This window comes from Piliocolobus tephrosceles, chromosome 20 (genome assembly GCF_002776525.5).
Source record: "Piliocolobus tephrosceles isolate RC106 chromosome 20, ASM277652v3, whole genome shotgun sequence".
NCBI classification, from domain to species: domain Eukaryota; kingdom Metazoa; phylum Chordata; class Mammalia; order Primates; family Cercopithecidae; genus Piliocolobus; species Piliocolobus tephrosceles.
In genome coordinates this window covers 34,977,569-35,000,055 of record NC_045453.1, presented here as the reverse complement: position 1 = coordinate 35,000,055, position 22,487 = coordinate 34,977,569, and the positions used below count along the sequence as shown (strand labels likewise).

Genomic DNA, 22,487 nt, shown 5'->3' with positions numbered 1-22,487 from the left:
AAAAAAAAAAAAAAAAAAAAAAAAAAAAGCAGGCATTTGAGATATGCCCTGAGGACAAAGACGACTGGCAGCTACAGGAGCCACAGACATGAGCTATCTCAGCAGAGACATGCCAGCAGCAGAGCTGGCCCGCAGGTATGTGGGGCAAAGCGAGTGAGTCACAACTACGTGCCGGTCTAAATCTATCCTCGCCAGGGCTGCCGAAAACTGGGACTGTCAGTGAGGGAGAAAAAAGATGCAGACGTGAGGCCGCAGAGGTTAGGTGGAGCCTGCTGGCCCAAATTGGAAGCATCACCGAAACAAACAAAAACACAGTTCCTAGCTGTAGGAACAGCCCTCGAAATAAGACCACCCCAGTGGCCTCCTCAGAGCCTGGCTGTGGTCCTGAATTCTCCTTCTCTCCCTGGACAAGTAGCTGATTCCACACCCCAGACAGTAAATGCACAGGAGAGGCCTGAAGCTCCTTTTGTAAAGGATTCCAGGCCACCTTGAATAGACTCTCACTGACCAAAGATGGAACAATTTGTGGACTGGAAGACATCAATAAGTTAAATGCTAGGAGGTAAACAAAAGACAAACTAGCTGGTTACATGAGTCACACTGGATGATGCCAGTGAAAGAACACATTAGGTGAAAACTTGAATAAAGAGGAAGAATCGCTCACTGGTCCTGACTTTCCTAAACTGCATTTACAGCAAAGAAAGGGGAACCTCTCACCACAGAAATATCCCTGGTAGTCAATAAAGGGTGATCATGTTGGCACAGCTCCAACTAGCATCTCCTCCTGAGTTAATGGACCCAGGCTCTGAGTGCCCACAGCTTGCTTTGTTTGTTAGAGGCAGGGTCTCGCTCTGTCACCCAGGCTGGGGCGCAGCAATGTGATCACTGGTCACTGCAGCCTCAACCTCTCAGGCTCAAGCGATCCTCCTGTATCAGCCACCCGAGTAGCTGGGAGCCTGGGCATGCACCACCACGCCCAGCTAATTATTTTTTGTAGAGATGGGATCTCACTTTGTTGCCCGGGCTGGTTCTGAACCCCTGGCCTGGAGCAATCCTCTTGCCTCAGCCTCTGACAGAGATTACAGGCATGCGCCGCCGCACGCCTGACCTGCCCACAGCTTTTAAATTCAGAGAAAGAGCAACAAAACGGCTTCCTGACAGAGGGACACAAGCAAGGTCCACACAGGACTGCAAACACTAGACAGCAACACGCGAGACCACTGGACATTTGAACACAGAGCGAGTATCTGATGATATTAAAAAACTTTCTAAAATTATTTTCTAAAGTATAATAATATCATAGTCACATTAAAAAGAATCCTTATTCTTTAAATATATGTAAGAAATATTTACAAACAAAAAGATGTCTGGGCCGGGCGCGGTGGCTCAAGCCTGTAATCCCAGCACTTTGGGAGGCCGAGACGGGCGGATCACGAGGTCAGGAGATCGAGACCATCCTGGCTAACACCGTGAAACCCCGTCTCTACTAAAAAATACAAAAAAAACCTAGCCGGGCGAGGTGGCGGGCGCCTGTAGTCCCAGCTACTCGGAGGCTGAGGCAGGAGAATGGCGTAAACCCGGGAGGCGGAGCTTGCAGTGAGCTGAGAACCGGCCACTGCACTCCAGCCCGGGCGACAGAGCGAGACTCCGTCTCAAAAAAAAAAAAAAAAAAAAAAAAAAAAAGATGTCTGGAATTTGCTTCAAAATATGAGGGAGGAGAGAAGCAGGAACGGGTGTGGACCAAACAGCATGAGCCACAGCTAATAACTGCGGATCCAGAACGAGCCACAGCCAATCACTGCAGATCCAGAATGAGCCACAGCCAATCAGTACAGCTCCAGAAAGAGCCACAGCCAATCACTGCGGATCCAGCTATGGGGACATGGGCTCGCCACTGTCCACCTCTGTCTGTGTTGGGACTGTCCATGTTGCCAAGTGTGCTTGTGTTTTTTCAATACAAGCTGAGAAGTAGTAAAAAGAGAGGAGTGTCACCAAAACCTCCAGAGGGGAGTGTTTCGAAGTGAAGTGTGGAGGTGGAGGGGTGGAGCCGCCCTGCAAGGCCCCTCCCAGCACCTTTCCACTACGCCTGCCAGTCCTACATGCTCACATGCTCATGTTTTTTCACCTCAATCCCTCCACAACCCTCACCTAGGGAATGCAATTTACATCATTTCATGTTGTTGAAAAGATGCTTTTGGTCCTAGAATCTTTATTTTTTTTTTTAAGAGAGAAGGTTTCCCTCTGTCATGTGGGCTGGAGTACAGTGGTGAAATCACGGTTCACTGCAGCCTCAAACTCCCAGACTCAAGCCATCCTCCTGTCTCAGCCTCCCGAGTAACTGGGACTAGAGACATGTGCCAACACACCTGGCTAATTTAAAAAATTTTTTTGTAGAGATGGGGTCTCACTGTGTTGCCCAGGCTCTGGTCTCAAACTCCTGGCCTCAAGCGATTCTCTTCCCTCAGCTTTCCAAAGCACTGGGATTACAGGCATGAGCTACTACCACACCCAGCCTGTCTTAGAATTTAAAAAAGAGTCAAAATTAGGTGGTTTGTCAAGTTCACAAAAAGACTTTCATCATCTATACCAAGACAGATATTTTTGTCAAGACCTGAATTAGCCACATAGTCAAAAATGTACAAAAAACACTGCTGAAAGAGAAAAAAAATCTCAAATGGTTTATTTTAAAAGAAACATACAGATATATACAGAAATACAGATGTGTATGCATGAGCATTAGCACACTCGTATTTTCCAGCGCCATCTGCTGAGAGGGCCTGCAGGCAATGATATCTCAGCAGCAATGAGCTCACCCAGCACCGGGTCATGGTTTCTAAACACTATTACCCAGTGAATGCGCTCCCTGGGGAAGTGGTTGATTCCAGGGTTAAGGCAGGGAAAATATAAGCTGAACTAGAGTATCCTTTAGTGCCTGAAATAAGTGTTCAGAAAAGGATAGGGGTTCAGCAGAAGGGGGAAAACCAACCTGGAAGAACTCTCAATGCCAAAGGTAGAACAATTTGAGCAATTACGTAAATAAGGACTATACTGGAATTCAACGCACAGAAAATACATGCTCGTGAGTCCATACTAATACAAATAAATAACTGAATAAATACATAATTAGGGGAGAAGGGACAGCTCTCCTTTACAGAACAATTCTAATTAATAAAGGTAGAAGACAGAACGAGAATAGAAAATCCCCATTAGAATGATTTCAATAAAACCCACCAATGGATGCTACAATTAGCAAGCGGAATCCAAGTGTCTCCCCCAAAACATTGATTACAAAGAGAAACGCAGCAACTCTGCAGTGGAGACACTTGATGAGGTTAACCAAGTGATCAGGTTAACAGTCCCCCTAACAAGACACATGGATATCACAGAGTCCCTCAGACCAGGCCCTGGCAAGGGTACCTCACTTCTGTGTGTGCCAAAAACACAGAACCTCATTCTAAGAAGAAAACATCAGACAAACTCAAATTAAGGAAAAGTCCACTAAGTAACAGACCAGAGCAGCTGTCACCGAGTGGAGGAGCCCAAATGCCATGAGGGTCCTGGGACAGGAAAGGACGTCGGGGACACTGAGGAAATACAAGTGACATGTGGAGCTAAGATGCATTTCTTGCTTCGGTCACTGACCTATGGTTACTCCGAGAGATGCCAGCATCAGGGGAGCTGCGTGGTGGGTTTACAGGAATGCTCTGTGCTATTTTGTGATTTTCCGTAAGTCTAAAATTATTTCAAAATAAAAAGTTGAGAAAAAATGAAGTTCCCTCTGGAAAAAAAAAGGACTAAAACATAAGGGCAAAAAATCACCGGCACTAGAAGACATGGTCTGAGCAACAGTGACGTCGTGTATCCCCAGGCCATTTGAGTTTTCAGTCATTGAGCGCTGGTCCAGGAACCAGTATGATACACGAGGCGCAGGACACTCCCCGCCCCTGTGAGGCACAGCTTGTTCTCACAGTCAGGAAAGATCACGAAAGGGAAAGTCTGTAACTTCTGGGCCCTCATTACCCAGCTAGTTTTTCTGTCCCAAACCCCGAGCCCCTGACAAAGGCTGACGCCCCTCCTGCAGCTCAGCATGTGGCCAGGGAGGGTGCCACGGAAGCCCCACCCACCTCACGCAGGACACAGGGCGGGACGGGTACCTGCAGGATGGTTCTTATGTCCCGTTTCACCTACAGAACACCTCTTCCCCTGACATGCTTGCTCTTTGCCTGTTTTACTGCCTTCATCTCATGCTGTTTATAAACATGAGAGTGCATTTTTTCTTTCTTTTTTTTTTTTTGAGACGGAATCTCACTCTTGTCACCCAGCCTGGAGTACAATGGCGCAATCTCAGTTTACTGTAACCTCCGCCTCTCAGGTTCAAGCAATTCTCCTGCCTCAGCCCCCCGAGTAAATGGGATTACAAGCATGCGCCACCATGCCCGGCTAATTTTGAATTTTTGGTAGAGACGGGGTTCTCCATCTTCCCAAAGTGCTGGGATTACAGGCATGTGCCCGGCAAGAGCTCATTTTCTTAAATCACTAGCACTGCAATACCTTCCCAGGAGTCAGTGGTGCAGCCCCACGCGTGAGCATGGGCCCCCGGACTCACCAGGCCGACACACTTCTTTAGAATGGTCCACACACTGAAGTCGCTTCTGCTGAACATGGGAGCCGGCAGCGACGTCCTGCGGGGCACGAAAGGGGCGCGTGTGGGTGAATTCAACACAGGACTCCGACCACTCAATGGTGGCTGCACTCAACGACCATTTCTCTTTAATTCTGACACTTAAACATTGGCATTTCTGCATTCTGTCATGCCTAGGGACACACGGACACGGCTGCTGCGAGAAGCCTTCCACAGCCATGTTCCCAGGGCCTCCCAGGAATGGTCATGACAACAAAGACGGCCAGCTCTGCAGTCTTGGCCGCAGTGGCCGTGCTGTTGTTTCCTCCCAGAGCTGGGGGACAGGGCAGCAGCAGGGAGTCCCTCTGCCTGCACAGTTCACAGCCTTCTGGGGGCTCCCGGTGGGTCCTTGGGGCAGCAGCCAGACCACAGGCAGAGGTCAGGCCACGAGGGCACCAAGAGTGACCCGAACTAAAAGCTTTTCAGCCCTTTAGATACGTGTTTGCCTTCCTGAGGAGCATTTCTTTCTAGGTAATCTTCCAGTCAGCTGCAAGGGGGAGCCCACGCCATCACGCTTGCACCAGGAGACCCTCACCCCCACCACTGCTCACCACTGATCGACCTGGGGACCACTGACCCGGGGCCCTGGACTCCCCGCCAGGAACGTGGAGCTGGAATGAGACACAGTCTCCATCTAGGAGGGGAGTGCTGAATGGAGACAGAAGCTTCGATTTGGGGAGAGGCCAAACCCACACGGGACACACAGAGCGGGGTGCAAAGAAGGTGCTGCAGAGTGGGGGCCCAGGGCTCCCTGCTGCTCACAGCCCTCCATGGACACCCCAGGGCTCTCCTGTTGAACTCCCATCTCATGGAAGCTGCTTTGAGGGGTGTTTTGCCTCGCACCCAGCAGAACCTTGACACTGACACTCTGACCTCTGGAGTGATGAAAGCACATGCTCTTGCCTGCTCTGCTCCTGAGCTACGCCCTGCGAATGCCACATCAGGGCAGCTGGGTCAGGGCACACTACTGGTATCAGGGGGCAGGAGGGAGAGGACACGGCAGCTGTGAGGCGGGGTGGAAAATAAAATGAACATCTGCTGAGTGCCAGGCCCGGGCTGCCGGAAGCCAGCACCCAGCTCTGCTCTGCCATCGTCCGTGCACTCATTCAGGGAATACTCTGTGATCCGGGGGTGCCACCAGGAGGGGAATGTGGCTCTGCAGAGGGTCAGGTCACGTCCCCCAAGGATATAACCCTGCATGGAGATGGGATGCATAGCAACTACAGACATGAAGGAGGAAGAGAGACCCCAGGCCAAGGGAGCAGAGGGAGCTGATGCACCAGAGGACCTAAAAGAGGCCCCTGCAGCTCGGGCGGGAGGCAACAGGGCTCAGGCCTGCAGCTCAGGCAACAGGGCTCAGGCAACAGGGCTCAGGCCGAGGGCCCAGGTGAGGGTGCTGGCCTTCATCCTAAGAGGTGAGTGACCACATGGTGCACCGTTCAAGCTGGGTCATTTCTTCCAGTAGAACAGGGCACCATTCACAGCTCTGCAGGACCAGGAGTGTGAGGCCGGCCATGTGGCCATCCTGCCTGAGTTTTAGGCAGAGGGTGATGGAGTGGGGGGTTCAGATCTGTCTTTTGAAAAATGCCTCTGGGCTGGCCATGGTGGCTCCCACCTGTAATCACAATACTTTGGGAGGCCGAGGCAGGTGGATCACTGGAGGAGCTCGAGACTAGCCTGGCCAACATGGCAAAACGCTATCTCTACTAAAAATACAAAAATTAGCCAGGCATGGTGGCGTATGCCTGTAATCCCAGCAACTTGAGAGGTTGAGGCAAGAGAATCACCTGAATCTGGGAGGCAGAGGTTGTAGTGAGGCGAGGTCGCACCACTGGAGCTGCTCCAGCCTGGGTGACAGAGTGAGACTCCGTCTCAAAAACAATAAATACATATATACACAAATGCCTCTGCACAACACCTGGAATAAAAGGCAGGGATGCAGAGGTCACTCTGGAAACGGGTGGCTGGGTAGACAGACATGTGGCAGAGGAGACAGAAGAACTGAAGGACCCAACAGCATTGAAAATGGCCACAGAGTCAGGGCTAGAAAACAGGGACGCAAAAGGAGCAGGGGTGGGGGCTCCCGTATCTGTGGGGTGAGAGAATGAACAAACAACAGATGAGATGCACACGTGGGCGCCCGAGTGGACCCACCAAGCAGGGGTGTGGGCCTGTAGCTTGAAGGAGAGCCTGAGGCCAGACTGGAACAGCTCCCTGGAGCTGAGACACACATCAGCAGCTGTGGCTGGAGCCCGCAACGCAATGCCACCAGCTCCAGGGCCACTGCCTGCCCCACCTGACACCTGTCCTGCCTTCGTGCTTTTTTTTTTTTTTTTTTTTGAGATGGAGTCTCGCTCTGTCACCCAGGCTGGAGTGCAGTGGCCAGATCTCAGCTCACTGCAACCTCCGCCCCCCGGATTCAAGTGATTCCCCTGCCTCAGCCTCCCGAGTAGTCAGGACTACAGATGTGCACGACTACGCCCGGCTAATTTTTTGTATTTTAGTAGAGACAGGGTTTCTCCATGTTGGCCAGGATGGTCTCTATCTCCTGACCTCATGATCCGGCCGCCTCGGCCTTCCAAAGGGCTGGGATTACAGGCATGAGCCACTGCGCCCGGCTCGTGCTTCTATCAACAAAGACAGAAGACTTCCTCCTGTTGTTTTTTTTTTTTTTTTTTTTTTGAGACAGGGTCTTGCTCTGTTGCCCACACTAGAGTGCAGTGGCGCCATCACAGCTCACCATAGCCTCAAACTCCTGGGCTCAAGGGATCCTCCTGACTCAGCCTCCCAAGTAGCTGGGACCACAGGCATGCACCACCATGCCCAGCTAATTATTTTAATTTTTTTGTAGTGGTGGGGTCTTGCCATGTTGCCCAGGCTGGTCAACTCCTGGGCTCAAGTGATCCACCTGTCTCAGCCTCCCAAAGTGCTGGGATTACAGGCATGAGCCACCACGCCCAGCCAAGGACTGAAGACTTCTCATGATGGCCACTGTCATCGGACTCTACCTACATGAAAACGAACGTGGTGGAGGAGGAAAGGGAATGGAGTCTTGCTACATCAAGCAAATGAAACCCTTCTCGTCCTGTAGGAGTCAGAGCTGAACACAGTGCAATAGAACTCCGATGAGACAGAGGATGAACTTGGTTGCCCATGGAAGAACAGGAGGATCTGTAGGAAATCAGCAAGGGGTCTGATGATCAAAACGCCATGCACTGTTTGCGGCATTTCTTAGATGGGGAAAGGCACTGCTCATAAAATTGCCATCTGCTGATTCCAGGAGCCGAGAGGGGCGTGGAGTCTCTCAGAACCCTTGCTGGCCGGACACAGAACCCTTGCTGGCCGGACACAGAACCCTTGCTGGCCGGACACAGAACCTTGCTGGCCGGACACAGAACCCTTGCTGGCCGGACACAGAAGGCCAGGCAGCCGTGGGGGTGCCGCTCCAGCTCAATGCTCGTGAGGGCTGAGGGTACCCTGAAGAGTATTTTTGGGGTGATTACAGACGCATTTTAGAAACAATAGACGTGAGAGAACATACCTGTGTTTCTGAATTCCATTCTCTTGAGAGGGCCTCTCCCCAATTTTCCCAATCCTATTATTTTTGCCGGTGTCCAAGTCAATCATTCCCGTGACTTTCTGATGTGCCTCTGAAAATTCCCCAGAAGAGTTATCAGAATCAAAGCCTGTGCGAGATAAGAAAATGGTAATTTTTGCTGGACCTGGAAGATTTTTTAAAAGCCTACCTCCAAGAATTCTGACTATTCAAGCAGATGACTAAAGCTCTAAGTTGTTTGAATGGACACATTTGGAAGAATTAACTCTGGTTCCCCAGAAGTAGACAGGGTGCAGAGAGAACAGGAGCACACCAGGGAGCTTCCCTCCTAAAGGCCACTCCCAGCGAGCTCCAGCGCCCAGCCTCCTCCCGCACTTGTGACTTGAGGTCCAGTTCCAGGCCACGAGTTTCATCTCCCACAGGAACCCTTCATCATTTTTATCTGTGACTTGCATGCTCTGGGTGGGCCACTTCTATCGGATTCAAACCCACCCCAAGGCTGCAACGTGCCCGTTGTGGCTCAGGGCTTGTGACCAAGCTCTGCACCTTGGTCTGAAACACGCCTGCTGACAATGTTTCAAGGGAGACCATCGTGGCATGCAAAGGCACCACTAACCCGTACCCAGCTAGGGAACAGTCATGGAAGCGCCACACATGTGGCTGGGCTCGGAGTAGACTCTGGATGAAGGGGGACTCTGGAGAAGGAGCTCTTTAGAATCTGAGTGAGATCCAGCCATGCACGCGCTCCTGGAGCAAAAGTCCTGGAGAAGAATGGCCGGCCGCTGCCCTGGCAGGGTGGGCCCCTCCCCAGGACAGAACGGGTGACTAGGGAACAGGAACATACGTCTCCCTTCAACTCCTGTCAGTCTGAGTCGCTGGAAGGGCCAAGTTCTGCACCAGAGCCGGGTGGAGTGGGGGCTGGGGCCCCGCGATGAGTCAATTCCGTGGGGGCTCTGGGCCTGCAGGAGCCGGCGACCACCCAATGCTTCCAGGGGCTGAGGGCTCCACGTAAGGGGCACAGGCCCAGGAGGGTCAGGCAGACAACTGCGGTCAGACCCCACATGCAGACAAGCCTGCTACAGGCTCCACGAGAACAAAGCAAAGCTGCTGTGTCCTATCCCTCCACAAGGCAGAGTTCATCCATAAAGGCAGCGCTGGGGTGGATGACATCGTGATTTTGAGAGAATGGGTTAAAAAGGAATCCTGAAATGGCCCACGGTTTCTGAAATAGCCTGCCACCTCTCATGTTGTGCGCTCTGTCCCAAAAGCAACATCTCTAACTCCTCACTCTGAAGTTATCTTGAAAACATTCTCTACTTAAGGGAATTCCGGGGGGCGGGACCTGCCCCTGTCCAGAAGAAGAAAGCAGCACATCCCTGGCAGCCACTGCAGCCTCTGACTCAGCCAACACTACACGGATGGCCTAATAACATTCTAAGACACCGCATGCATTTATTGTAGAAAAACAGAAAATACAGACGAGCAAAGGAGGAAGCTGAGATCTCCTATCCTCGGCTCCCTCAGAAGCCCTGCTTTTTTTAGCCCCTCTGCGTTCATAGCCCTTAATCCCATACACACTGTTCATGTCCTCCAAACCTTTCCTTTGAATGGCACTGATCCTTAAGACAAATTAAATGCCTAATGAGACCATTCATTTAATAACTGCTTAGTTTACATACTTTTGAAATCAGAGTTACAAAGTCAGATGGATATTATAGGCGGTGAAGGAGTCAAGAGTCTGCCTCTAACACACGTATTTCATTGCATTAAGAGATGAAGTGTTTTTTTCCTTCCATTATTTATTTTGAAGCCCAAGAATTGAGGGGAGAAATTCTTGTCACCTAGATATCTGTCCCCTCCATCTCACGCTTGGGGACACATGGAGAGGCCCTGCCGTGCAGGAGCAGCGCCCCACAGCCCCGTACACCCTGTGGCTCCTAGAACAGTGGAGTTCATCCGAGCACCACATCACACACTGCTGGGGCCTCTGGGAAGTCACGGCAAACTGACTCAAAAAGCTCAGAGGTGACCGGGAACAGTGGCTAATGCCTGTAATCCTAGCACTTTGGGAGGCCGAGGTGGGCGGATCACCTGAGGTCAGGAGTTCAAGACCAGCCTGGTCAACGTGGTGAAACTCCATCTCTAGGCCGGGCGCGGTGGCTCAAGCCTGTAATCCCAGCACTTTGGGAGGCCGAGACGGGCGGATCACGAGGTCAGGAGATCGAGACCATCCTGGCTAACACGGTGAAACCCCGTCTCTACTAAAAATACAAAAACTAGCCGGGCGAGGTGGCGGGCGCCTGTAGTCCCAGCTACTCCGGAGGCTGAGGCAGGAGAATGGCATAAAACCGGGAGGCAGAGCTTGCAGTGAGCTGAGATCCGGCCACTGCACTCCAGTCCGGGCGACAGAGCGAGACTCCGCCTCAAAAAAAAAAAGAAACTCCATCTCTACTAAAAATACAAAAATTAGCTGGGCGTGGTGGTGGGCACCTGCAATCCCAGCTACTCGGGAGGCTGAGGCAGGAGAACTGCTTGAACTCGTGAGGAGGAGGTTGAAGTGAGCTGAGATCATGCCACTGTACTCCAGCCTAGGCGACAGAGCGAGACTCTGGCTCAAAAAAAAAAAAAACAGTCCAGAGGTGTTTGGGAAAGTATCAGTCACACCAAGACCCCAGACAAAAAGGACATCCTATGAGACTCCCAGGAGAGGAGGGACCTCAAAGCTCCGCTCTCAGTGACAGACGTGACGTCCCACTCCAGGGCAACCTGAGGATGTGAGTGCCTGACAACCCCTCCACTGTGTGGGGTTCAGCAGAGAACACAGAACGACCACGGATGAGGTGCAGGCTCCACAGACCCTCCTCTCAGAGGGCATCTGAGGAAAACACGCTGCAGACAATCCGGCTACGAAATCATGGAAAATGACTTAGAAATTGAGACTTTGAAGCCGGTAAGGAGCGCAGCATCCCCTTCTCCTGGGGTTTTGGATAAGAGTAAGTCAACCATCTTGAGCTGCCAGCGCAGGTATGGGAGCAGCACAGCCTCGGAACACTCAGCCCGCTCCAGCAGGGCCCCAGACCGGAGGTGCCACCACAGCCATCAACGTGTCCTCGGGGCATGGCCACAGAGACCCTCCTGACACACCCACTCCAGCAGGGCCACAGACTGGAGGTGCCAACGGAGCCATCGACGTGTCCTTGGGGCGTGGCCACAGAGACCCTGACAGATCCTGGCGCGGCAGTAACTGCAGAAGTGCTTCTTTTTTTTTTTTTTTTTTTGTGACGCGGAGTCTCGCTCTATCGCCCAGGCTGGAGTGCAGTGGCACGATGTCGGCTCACTGCAAACTCCGCCTCCCGGGTTCACGCCATTCTCCTGGCTCAATTTTTGTATTTTTAGTAGAGACGGGGTTTCATCATGTTAGCCAGGATGATCTCGATCTCCTGACCTTGTGATCCGCCCGCCTCGGCCTCCCAAAGTGCTGGGATTACAGGTGTGAGCCACCGCGCCCGGCCTTGCAGAAGTGCTTCTAAAGATGGTCACTAATTCCCGGCCTGTGGCCACATTTCCAAAGCTACTCCTTTCTGATCCTGACACCTAAGGACAAGGGAACATCCAAGAGAATCTCCTCATGCACCTGCCCACCAGCAATGGTCCTTTCCAGAAAAAACAAGCGGAATTCCAGATGCCGACTCTGAGGCACAGAAGAGTGGAGAATGAACGTGAGAACCTGACAGACACGAGCTCAAAGGGTTTCAGGCTCTTCCCTGTGCCAGGAGAAGGGGCAGCTCTGGGAGGCCAAGCTGCCAGCCCTGCCCGCCCTTCCCTCTAGCCGGCCCGTCACATGCCCATGAGAGTGACTGGACGCCAAAACACATTCTTTTCAATCAAGCCACAGGATTTCATTCAGACCACAGGCTGCAGGCCGCCACTCTAAACCATCGTGCGAAAGAGAACAGTAACTGCGCTCTGCGGCTGTGAGTGTGGCTGGGGAGCCAGGGGTTTGCCGTCTGATGGGAGTGTCAAGCAGTGCCAGGCAAGACAGGGCCATCATATCCAGAACGTTCTCGTCATGATGCAGGAATAAGGGAAAAAGACGGCCATCTCAGGAAACCAATGACACTATCTGCACCCCAGGACACTCTTGGGAAGACTTAAACCCTGTCAGCTGAGGGCAAGGCTTTGTCCACCTCTGGGATGGACGTTAGATTTTGCTGAAGAGTCCGCGTTTGGGATCCTGAATGCTCCATGCACTGCTTTACTGCGCATCTTTACACCCCAAATGCCAGGCCCAACATCTGAATCCAGGGACGCTCACCCTTCCAGTACCTCCCTAGTTGGTTCTCTTTCAACTCACCTGTGACGGCATCAAAGAATTCTTCCTCTCCGTTCATCCTTCAGCAGCCAGCCTCCACTGCCCCTGACATGTGCTCTTCTACTGAATCATCATATCTGATCCACATCTACAGTGTAAGGAATTCCACGAACTTTCTCTTGGAAAAATCCAACAGACACTGAAGATCTAAAGGGAACAAAATTTGGGCATACTTAGCTTCCAGAAGTTTTGTGGTTTCAAAACATTTTAAAAATACCCATTCACCATCCTAAACTCAATCTAAATTACATGCAAGCAAATTAGTAAAATAAATTATCACATCACAAACATGATTTCAAAAAGTAAATGAAAGGAAGCATTTATAACATAAGATCAATCAATGAATAACAGACCAGTAAGTCACCCCTATAGGAAGAGTTGTTTCTAAAAAGCATTATCAGCCGGGCACGGTGGCTCACGCCTGTACTCTCAGCACTTTGGGAGGCCGAGGTGGGCAGATCACTTGAAGCCAGGAGCTTGGGACCAGCCTGGCCGACATGCTGAAACCCTGTCTCTACTAAAAATATAAAAATTATCCAGGCATGGCGGCGCACGCCTGTAGTCCCAGCTACTTGGGAGTGTGAGGCAGGAGACTCTCTTGAACTCAGGAGGTGGAGATTGCAGTGAGCTAAGACTGTGCCACTGCACTCCAGCCTGGGTGACAAAGTGAGACTTTGCCTCGAAATAAACAAATAAATAATTAAAATAAATAAAATTAAAATAATATTAAGAGCATTATCTACAGTTATGTAAGAAAACAATAAAACATTAATTTGGGAAAAGTCATGGGAGCAGGCAGGGTGTGGTGGCTCATGCCTGTAATCCCAGTATTTTGGGAGGCCAAAGCAGACGGATCACTTGAGGTCAAGGGTTCAGAGACCACCCTGGACAACATGGTGAAACCCCGTCTCTACTATAAATACAAAAATCAGCCAGGCATGGTGGCAGGCACCTGTAATCCCAGCTACTCAGGAGGCTGAGGCAGAAGAATCGCTTGAATCCGGGAGGTGGAGCTTGCAGTGAGCCAAGATCACGCCACTACACTCCAGCCTGGGCAACAGAGCGAGATTCCATCTCAAAAAGAAAAAGAAAAAAAAGTCATGGGGGCAGTCAGAGAGAGCAGGTTAGCTTCAGTGAGGTGTTCGGCATCCGAGGTTCAAACACAGCTCAGGAAGTTTTGCTGAAACTCATTGCAAACATTCACCAGAGGCTGGAACAAATGGCTGTATAAGTAAATGGAAAATTATGTTGAAAATTTCACATCTACCTGAAACCAACATCAATTCTAGAGAATTGAGACTGCTATGTAAGTTAGTGCTACAAGGATAAACTGAAATAAACTTACATTTTCTCACAACTACCATGGCTCAATATTCCAGAACTCATGCCCATTAGCGTCTCCCATCGGGAAAAGCAGTGTTGGATGAACCACAAGAGAAGGAAGCCAAAATCAGCATCCTTACTTGTGTCAGAAATACAAAAACCAGCCCAGAGCTCTCTGCACAGTTCTGAGGGTGAGGGTGCCAGGGGCGAGAACGGCCCCCAGTGCTCGGCGACCCCCCAAGCGGCTCATCCTACAGCCCTGCCATAGCCGCACGGGGCAGCAGCAGCTGCTTCTCTCCAGACAACAGGACAGCCACCACCTCCCCTGAGAGCCTCTCCGGTGTCTCCCAGTTCCTCCCTCCTTCCCAGCCAGCCTGAGGCAGCCCCTGAAGGCCGGCGCAGACAGCCCTGCTCACGGCCAAGGTGTGCTTGCCCTTGCAGACAGGAGAAGTCGCTGTCACTTACTCAGGTCCCCCTCACAACTGCAGCGATGTGCTTCCCTCTTCAGAGAAACTGAGGAGCCAGGGCTCCCCGAGGAGACGTGGCTGAATCCAGGACTGGGCTCCTCTTGCCATGGTAGCAAGGAAGCTGCCCAGGAAGACTGGGGTGTAGAGTTGGAATGTGCATCACTGCAAACACACGCTGAAATCTGACTGCCATGTGACAAGGTTAGGAAGTGGGGCCTTTGAGAGGTGGTGGGACTGTGAGGGCTCTGCCCTCAGGAATGGCTTAATGCTGTTTTATAAAAGGGTCTGTTATAAAAGGGTGAGTCAGCTGTGCGGGGTGGCTCATGCCTGTAATCCTAGCACTTCAGGAGGCCAAGGTGAGTGGATCACCCGAGATCAAGAGTTCTACCCTGGCCAATATGATGAAACCCCGTCTCTACTAAAAAAAATACAAAAAAATTAGCCGGGCATGGTGGCAAGCACCTGTAATCCCAGTTACTTGGGAGGCTGAGGCAGGTGAATCGCTTGAACCCAGGAGGCAGAGGTTGCAGTGAGCCGAGATCACACCACTGTACTCCAGCCTGGGCAACAAGAGCGAAACTCCATCTCAAAAAAAAAAAGAATAAATAAAAATAAATTAAAGGGTGAGTCTGGCCCCCTTTTGTGTGCTCTCTCCTCCCCCGCTCTGCCTCCCCCTCCTTCTCTCTCTCCCTCCCTCCCTCTCGTCCCTCCTCTCTTGCCCTTCCACCTTCTGCCATGGGATGACAGCAAGAAAGCCCTCAGCAGACACCAGCACCTTGAACTGGACTTTCAGACTCCAGAACAAGGAGCCTGCACAATGCTGCTCATTCTAAACTGCCCAGCCTGTGGCATTGCTGTAGCAGCACAACACAGCCTATGCCAGCGGCTCACGTTGAATGACACAGGATGAACCTACGGAAGCTCCCACAAGACAGAGGAGACAATCTGAGCACCAGTACACGGGAAGAGGCTGACACACAGTGAATACATTCAAGTCCAGAGTTCCTAAGATACTAAAAAGGAGATTAACTGGTCATGTTGGATGATGCCAGTAAGTCCACAAGTTATTTTGAAACTGGCAAATAAGGGGACAGCGTCCTGCCTTCCCTACACACGCTGCTGTGCCACTGTCGCCAGGTAACAGGCGAGGAAACTGCGCTTCACGGAAGCGTCCCAGCAAACAGATGAACAAGGCACACAGGTTCGTGACCATCATCATTAGATGACACTGGGGAATTCATGTATCCAGGCACTGACCCCCAAGAGACGGCCTTGGGTGCCTCCCAGGGAGAGATCACATTGTCACTGCTGAAACAGTCCTGCCAGGAACACGGAGCCCAGGTTTGCCCAGTTTCTAGCTTTATCTACTAACGTGGTCTGTATGTGTTCCCACCACCAAACCTCCAGTTGAGATGTGATCCCGGTGCTGGATGTGGACCTGACAGGAGTGTTTGGGTCACGGGAGCGGATCCCTCATGGCTTGGTGCCGTCCTCCTGGTCCTGGGCAAGGATGAGTTCCCATGAGATCTGCTTGTTTAAAGACGTCTGGCACCTCCCACACCCTCTCTCACTCCTCCTCGCGCCACGTGAGGTGCCTGCACCCACTTCGCCTTCCACCATGAGTAAAAGCTCCCTGAGGCCTCCCCAGAAGCTGAGCAGATGCCAGCGCCATGTTTCCTGTATGGCAGAACCATGACCTAATTAAACTACTTTTCCTTATCAATTACCCAGTCTCAGGTATTTCTTTATAGCAACACAGGAACAGCCTAACACACCTCCCAACTTAGGGAAGCACAGAGACCAGAGGCCACGGGGACACAGCAGCAGCACCTGGACCGCAGGTGCCTCGCCCAGCAGACCCAGCCTCCGCAGGAAATCAACCACACTGAAAAAGCAGGCGCCCAGGAGGAGAAAGGAAACCTCATGACCTCGACCGAGTGGCTACTTCGTGGGCGTGGGCACACCATGTTCGACTACGTGCCAACGTGGGGGTGCAATCAGCAAAACCCACGCACGACCAAGCCCAGAGTCTCCAACAAATCAATTACAAAGACAGAGACAGAGAGGGAGAGGGAAGGCTTCTCACCATCTTGATTATGGTGATGTTTCCATGCGTGCTCATGCGTATCAAAACCTATCGTACATGTTACATGTGTGCAATTTATCATATGCCAATTATACCTCAAAAAAGCTATCTTTAAAAAAAAGACATACCAGCCAGGTACGGTGGTTCCCGCTCGTAATCTCAGCACTTTGGGAGGCTTAGGCAGGTGGAGTGCTTGAGCCCAGAGGTCGGGTATCAGCCTGAGCAACATGGCAAAACCCCATCTCCACAAAACATACAAAAATTAGTCGGGTGTGCTGGTGCACCCACCTATGGTCCCAGCTACATGGGAGGCTGAAGTGGAAGGATCACTTAAGCCTGGGACACCAAGGTTGCGGTGAGCCATGGTCACACCACTGCACTCTAGCCTGAGCGACAGAGTGAGACCCTGTCTCCAAAAAAAAAGACATACCAGTTAAAATGATGCTTGAAGCAGGATTCAAACAAGGCCTACACACAGGCAGATAGGATTTGATGGAGACATTTATAAGACAGTGGAAATCTGAACAGAGTGAATATCTGATGGTAGGAGGATTCCTGCTCATTTTTAAGATGTCACGATAGGCGGGGCATGGTGGCTCACGCCTGTAATCCCAGCACTTTGGGAGGCCAAGGCAGGCAGATCACCTGACCAGCCTGACCAACATGAAGAAACCCCGTCTCTACTAAAAATACAAAACTAGTAGGCGTGGTGGCACATGCCTGTAATCCCAGCTACTCGGGAGGCTGAGGCAGGAGAATTGCTCAAACCCGGGAGGAGGAGGTTGCAGTGAGCCGAGACTGCACCACTGCACTCCAGCCTGGGCAACAAGAGTGAAAATCTGTCTTTAAAAAAAAAAAAGCACGATAGTATGAATATCTTTTTGAGAGAACCCTAAAAAAAAATCCACTGCTCTGCACTATGTGAAAAGCCTCCCAGAATAGAAAGCAAGTTAGAATTAGAAACCATTTTATTCTCCCTTTTGCTTGCTTTTTTTTTTTTTTTTTTTTTTTTTTTTGAGACAGGGTCTTGCTCTGTCATCTAGGCTGGCGTGCAGTGGTGCAATCACAGCTCACTGCAGCCGTGACCTCCAGGGCCTAAGCCATCCTTCCACCCCCGCCTCCCCAGTAGCTGGGACCACAGGCACACACAACACGCACCATCACACCCGGCTAATTGTTTAAAAAACTGCTTGTAGGGACAGGGTCTATTTCGCCCAGACTAGTGCTGAACTCCTGGACTCCCAAATCAGCCTCCCAGGGTGCTTCAACTCTAGGTGTAAGACACTGTACCTGGCCCGCCTGCCTTTTTTGAAATGCTTCCCTGCCTATAACAAAAGTCCTAATGTCAAAGGTAAATCAATTACAGCTTATGGAAAATCTTTAAAATGAGGATCAAGATGTCAGACACACGCTTGGCTGGACAACGGAGACACCAACATCGCCTGTTTCTGTGTGTTTGTGCTGTGTGGCCCAACCAAGACTGAATACCCACTTGGGGAGGCCTTTTCTGTCAACCAGCGAAGGAGCACCCAGAGGTCACAGTGCCCTCGACCCCCACATCTGCACATGCGACAATGAATTCCAACACAGCCTCCAGGTCACTCCTGAAGGAGTTGCGGGAACAGGCACCATGCCCTGAGTCTCCTTCTGTATTTACCAAGGCCCAGAAAAATGAAGAGGCCTTATCCAGAGCCCATACAACCACCCAACTATAGAGGCGATCAGTGCAGGACAACGACGATCCCCTTCATCCATTCAACACACATTCACAGAGAGCTGACCTGGCGCCAGGCCTTGAAGCGGAAACTGTGGCGGTCCTGCCCTCATGAAGCCAGTCACAAAAGTGCTCCCAGCAGAGCCCTTCCTGGGCAAGTCTCTAAGGGGGCAACCCTGGGGCTGAGCTCAGAGTGAGCCTTGGGGGCAGGGAGAAAAGACAGGAGGACCAGGGCGTGCTGGAAAGCACAGATGGCCCCATGGGGTCAAGGAGTGCCTGCCCCAGCCAGGACCTCAGTCCTTCCTCCCATCTGCCCACCCCTGGACTTCTCAGAGGCCTGGGTAGGGCCGGGCACAGTGGTTCAGGCCTGTAATCCCAGCACTTTGGGAGGCCGAGGCGGGCAGATCGCCTGAGGTTGGGAGTTCAGACCAGCCTATCAACATGGAGAAACCCCTTCGCTACTAAAAATACAAAATTAGCCAGACGTGGTGGCCCAGGCCCGTAATCCCAGCTACTCGGGAGGCTGAGGCAGGAGAATTGCTTGAACCCGGGAGGCAGAGGTTGCAGTGAGCCAAGATCGCTCCACTGAACTCCAGCCTGGGCAACACAGGCTGTTTATTTTATTAATAAATAAATAAAAATTTAAAAAGTAAAATAATTCTAAAAAGCAAAAGTTAGGCTTCATAATTGAGTACTCTATAAAAGTTGAGGAATATACAGAAAGTTAAATGTTTAGGGGCTGGGCACAGTGGCTCATGCCTGTAATCCCAGCACTTTGGGAGGCTGAGGCAGGCGGATCACGAGGTCAGGAGATCGAGACCATCCTGGCTAACACGGTGAAACCCCATCTCTACTAAAAAATACAAAAAATCAGCCAGGCGTGGCGGCAGGCGGCTGTAATCCCAGCTACTCAGGAGGCTGAGGCAGGAGAATGGCGTGAACCCGGGAGGTGGAGCTTGCAGTGAGCCGAGATCACACCACTGCACTCCAGCCTGGGAGACAGAGTGAGACTCTGTCTCTAAAACAAAACAAAACAAAACAAAAAAAGCGTTAGGAAGGCAGAGTTTATTTCCTGAATATGTTCTTCCACGCGCAGATCTCACTTCGCACTCAGAAAACATCCCCAGAGACAGTATTCCAAAAACAAACTTTGCTGGGGTCTTCTGTTTCTTTTTTTTTTTTTTTTTTTTTGAGACGGAGTCTCGCTCTGTCACCCAGGCTGGAGTGCAGTGGCCGGATCTCAGCTCACTGCAAGCTCCGTCTCCTGGGTTCACGCCATTCTCCTGCCTCAGCCTCCCGAGTAGCTGGGACTGCAGGCGCCCGCCATCTCGCCTGGCTAGTTTTTTGTATTTTAGTAGAGACGGGGTTTCACCGTGTTAGCCAGGATAGTCTCGATCTCCTGACCTCGTGATCCGCCCGTCTCGGCCTCCCAAAGTGCTGGGATTACAGGCTTGAGCCACCGCGCCCGGCCACTTCTGTCTGTTTCAATGGGCTCTTTTCTGGTCAACTTCTCCCTTTTCTACTTCTAGAGAAAAACCTCGGGGCCTGAGTCTATGCTGAGCATCTTTGCTGGCCTCTTGCCCTTTCTCCTTCTCCAGTAAGAATTTTTTTTTTGTGGGGGAAGGGGGCACTTCCTCGGCCCCAAGGGCGCCAGCCCTGCAGGCTCCAGCGAGTCTCAGTTCCCCTAACCCAGGGAACCCACCAGTCCCTTGAAAAGGACCCCAGCACACTTTCTTTAAGGTTCTGTCCCCATCCCACCAGGATCTCAAAATATCCTAACACTGGTATGAAGACTTGGACTCAAGTCTTACAAACCCATCTTTACGTTTTTCTCAGATCTGGGCTCTGCGCGGTGGCTCACATCTATAATCCCAACACCTTGGGAAGCCGAGCTGGCAGATGGCTTGAGCCCAGGAGTTTGAGACCAGCCTGAGCAACACAGTGAGATACTGTCTGTACAAAAAACAAAATAAAATAAATTAGCTGGGCACAGTGGCACGTGCCTGTAGTTCTAGCTACTTGGGAGACTAAGGCAGAAGGACTACTTGACCCCCCAGGAGTTGGAGGCTGCAGTGAGCTTTGATTGCACCACTGCACTCCAGGCAGGGCAAAAGAACAAAACCCTGTCTCTTAAAAAATAAATAAACAAAGCAGATCTGAAGGTTCAGGAAGTCGGTGAATGAGACTGGGGATCCGGTGTTGACCACCACGGGCGACCTGCTGAAAGTTCAATTACATGTTGTTACTCTGCCCATCAGAAATAGGCAGGGCACTCCGGCTATGCTGGACACAGAGAGTGCACCAATCACATGAAGATTCTAAAATCGCTTCTGAGGTTAAATATCAACTCTAAGTTTAAATTATTGAAAATAATATAAGTTCTGCCTGGGCATGATGGCTCACGCCTATAATCTCAGCAGTTTGGGAGGCCAAGGTGGGCAGATCACCTGAAGTCAGGAGTTCGAGACCAACCTGGTGAACATGGTGAAACCCTGTCTCTACCAAAAAATACAAAAAGTAGCCAGGCATGGTGGCACACGTTTTAATCTCAGCTACCCAGGAGGCTGAGGCGGGAGAATCGCTTGCACATAGGAGGCAGAGGTTGCAATGAGCCAAGATTTAGCCACTGCCCTCCAGCCTGGGCAACAGAGCAAGACCCTGTCTCAAAAAAAAAAAAGAAAGAAAGAAAGAAAAGAAAAGAAAATATAAGTTTTATTTAATAATTTAAAAATACATCAGCAAGCAGAGCTAACAAACAACTGTGCACAGAGCCTTATGTGGCATTTTGCTGAAAGGGAAAACGTTCCCACTATTAACAAGGATAGGGTTCTGTCTTAGAAAGGACCCTAAGGGGCCGGGCACGGTAGCTCACACCTGTAATCCCAGCACTTTGGGAGGCCAAGGTGGACGGATCACAAGGTCAGGAGTTCGAGAACAGCCTGGCCAATATGGTGAAACCCCATCTCTATTAAAAATACAAAAATTAGCCGGGTGTGATAGCAGGTGCCTGTAGTCCCAGCTACTTGGGAGGCTGAGGCAGGAGAACAGCTTGAACCTGGGAGGAGGAAGTTGCAGTGAGCCGAGATCACGTCACTGCATTCCAGCCTAGGCAACAGAGTGAGACTCCAGCTCAAGAAAGAAAGGAAAGAAAGAAAGAAAGAAAGGACCCTAAGGAAACCATCCAACCTTCCACTTCAAAGAATGCTCCTCCTCCTGACAGTTCAAAGCCACGTGTCAGAAACTTTCAAACTCATTCCCGTGGGGATCACACTGTGGTCAGGCACGGCCAGGGAGCTATGCCCCTCGGTCCCCATGGCCCCGCTGAGCTTCACAGGGAGGCAGCTGGGGCGTGGGGGCACCAATCATAAGCCAAGGTGCCAGGGCAGCCCCAGGGAATGGGTTCCACAGACCCGGTTCTGCCCCACAAGAGGTCACATCCAGCACAGCCACAGAGCAAGCAACCCCAGAGGACCCACAGGAAGATCTTCGGTGTCTCAGCCAAGAGGTAAGCTTGGCCACCCTGACACTGGCTCAAGCCAACGTGCACATCAAACCAGCTTCCAGGGCCAAGCAAAGTTCCCGGTGCGGCATCGCGTACTGAAGAGCACCTGCCACCCGCTCAAGGTCAAGGCTAACACGTGAGCCCAACTACAGTGCAGAGCAAAACTAGGTCAGGCTGGGACTGGCCAAGGAGCAAACCAAAGCCACTGTCACATCCCTGCAGGACTTCTCCTTCCCCAGAGCAGTCGGTGACCTGGCAGGGCCTAACCTGGCCACTCAAACGCTTGGAAAGATGCTCCCATAACGCTGCGAGGTTGCCAGAGCACCAGGAAGGGAAACAAGTGTCACCTACGAGCATCAGAGTCACAAAGTTTAACATAACGGACAGAATTAGCTCTCTGTGGAAATTAAAGAACAGAAGGTCTCCCAGATCAAGGCTGGAGGATGGGAACATGAAATCACGGAGAGCAAGACAAAGCCTGCTGTGACATGAACACACCCAGGGAGAAGCTGGTGTGAGACACCTGCGCCTCCGTGTGGCACTGAAGAGGAGGGGCAGGGGCTGAGGGGCAGGGGCGCAGCTCTCTTCACCCAGCACCTTCTGAGCCCTGGGGCAGGAGCGACCAATCAGGGCCTCTCTGACACCTCATCCCTCCCTGAGTGTCCAAGCCTTGCGTGGGCCACGCTTCTCAGCTAGTATTTCAGCCTTGACACATCCACTTTGCAAACACAGCCCACGCATCACCCGAATGCCTAGAGGCCCTCGCCCCACTGACACCCAGCTGGC

At 51.4% G+C, this 22,487-nt stretch overlaps 1 protein-coding gene across 4 annotated transcripts in view; it reads right to left on the bottom strand.

Moving 5' to 3' along the window:
- Nucleotides 1–22,487, bottom strand: part of OSBPL2 (oxysterol binding protein like 2) — a 57,805-nt gene that overhangs the window by 26,907 nt on the left and 8,411 nt on the right. For 2 of the 4 annotated variants that reach the window (XM_023183170.2, XM_023183172.2), the window contains exons 2-4: nucleotides 12,592–12,756; nucleotides 8,223–8,367; nucleotides 4,607–4,682 (exon numbers count right to left, since the gene is read on the bottom strand). In XM_023183170.2, coding sequence (XP_023038938.1) covers nucleotides 4,607–4,682; nucleotides 8,223–8,367; nucleotides 12,592–12,628 — 258 coding nt within the window. In that variant the 5' untranslated portion in view covers nucleotides 12,629–12,756. The remainder of the gene's footprint in view (nucleotides 1–4,606; nucleotides 4,683–8,222; nucleotides 8,368–12,591; nucleotides 12,757–22,487) is intronic. The other 2 variants (XM_023183171.2, XM_023183173.2) reach the window with 1 other exon arrangement.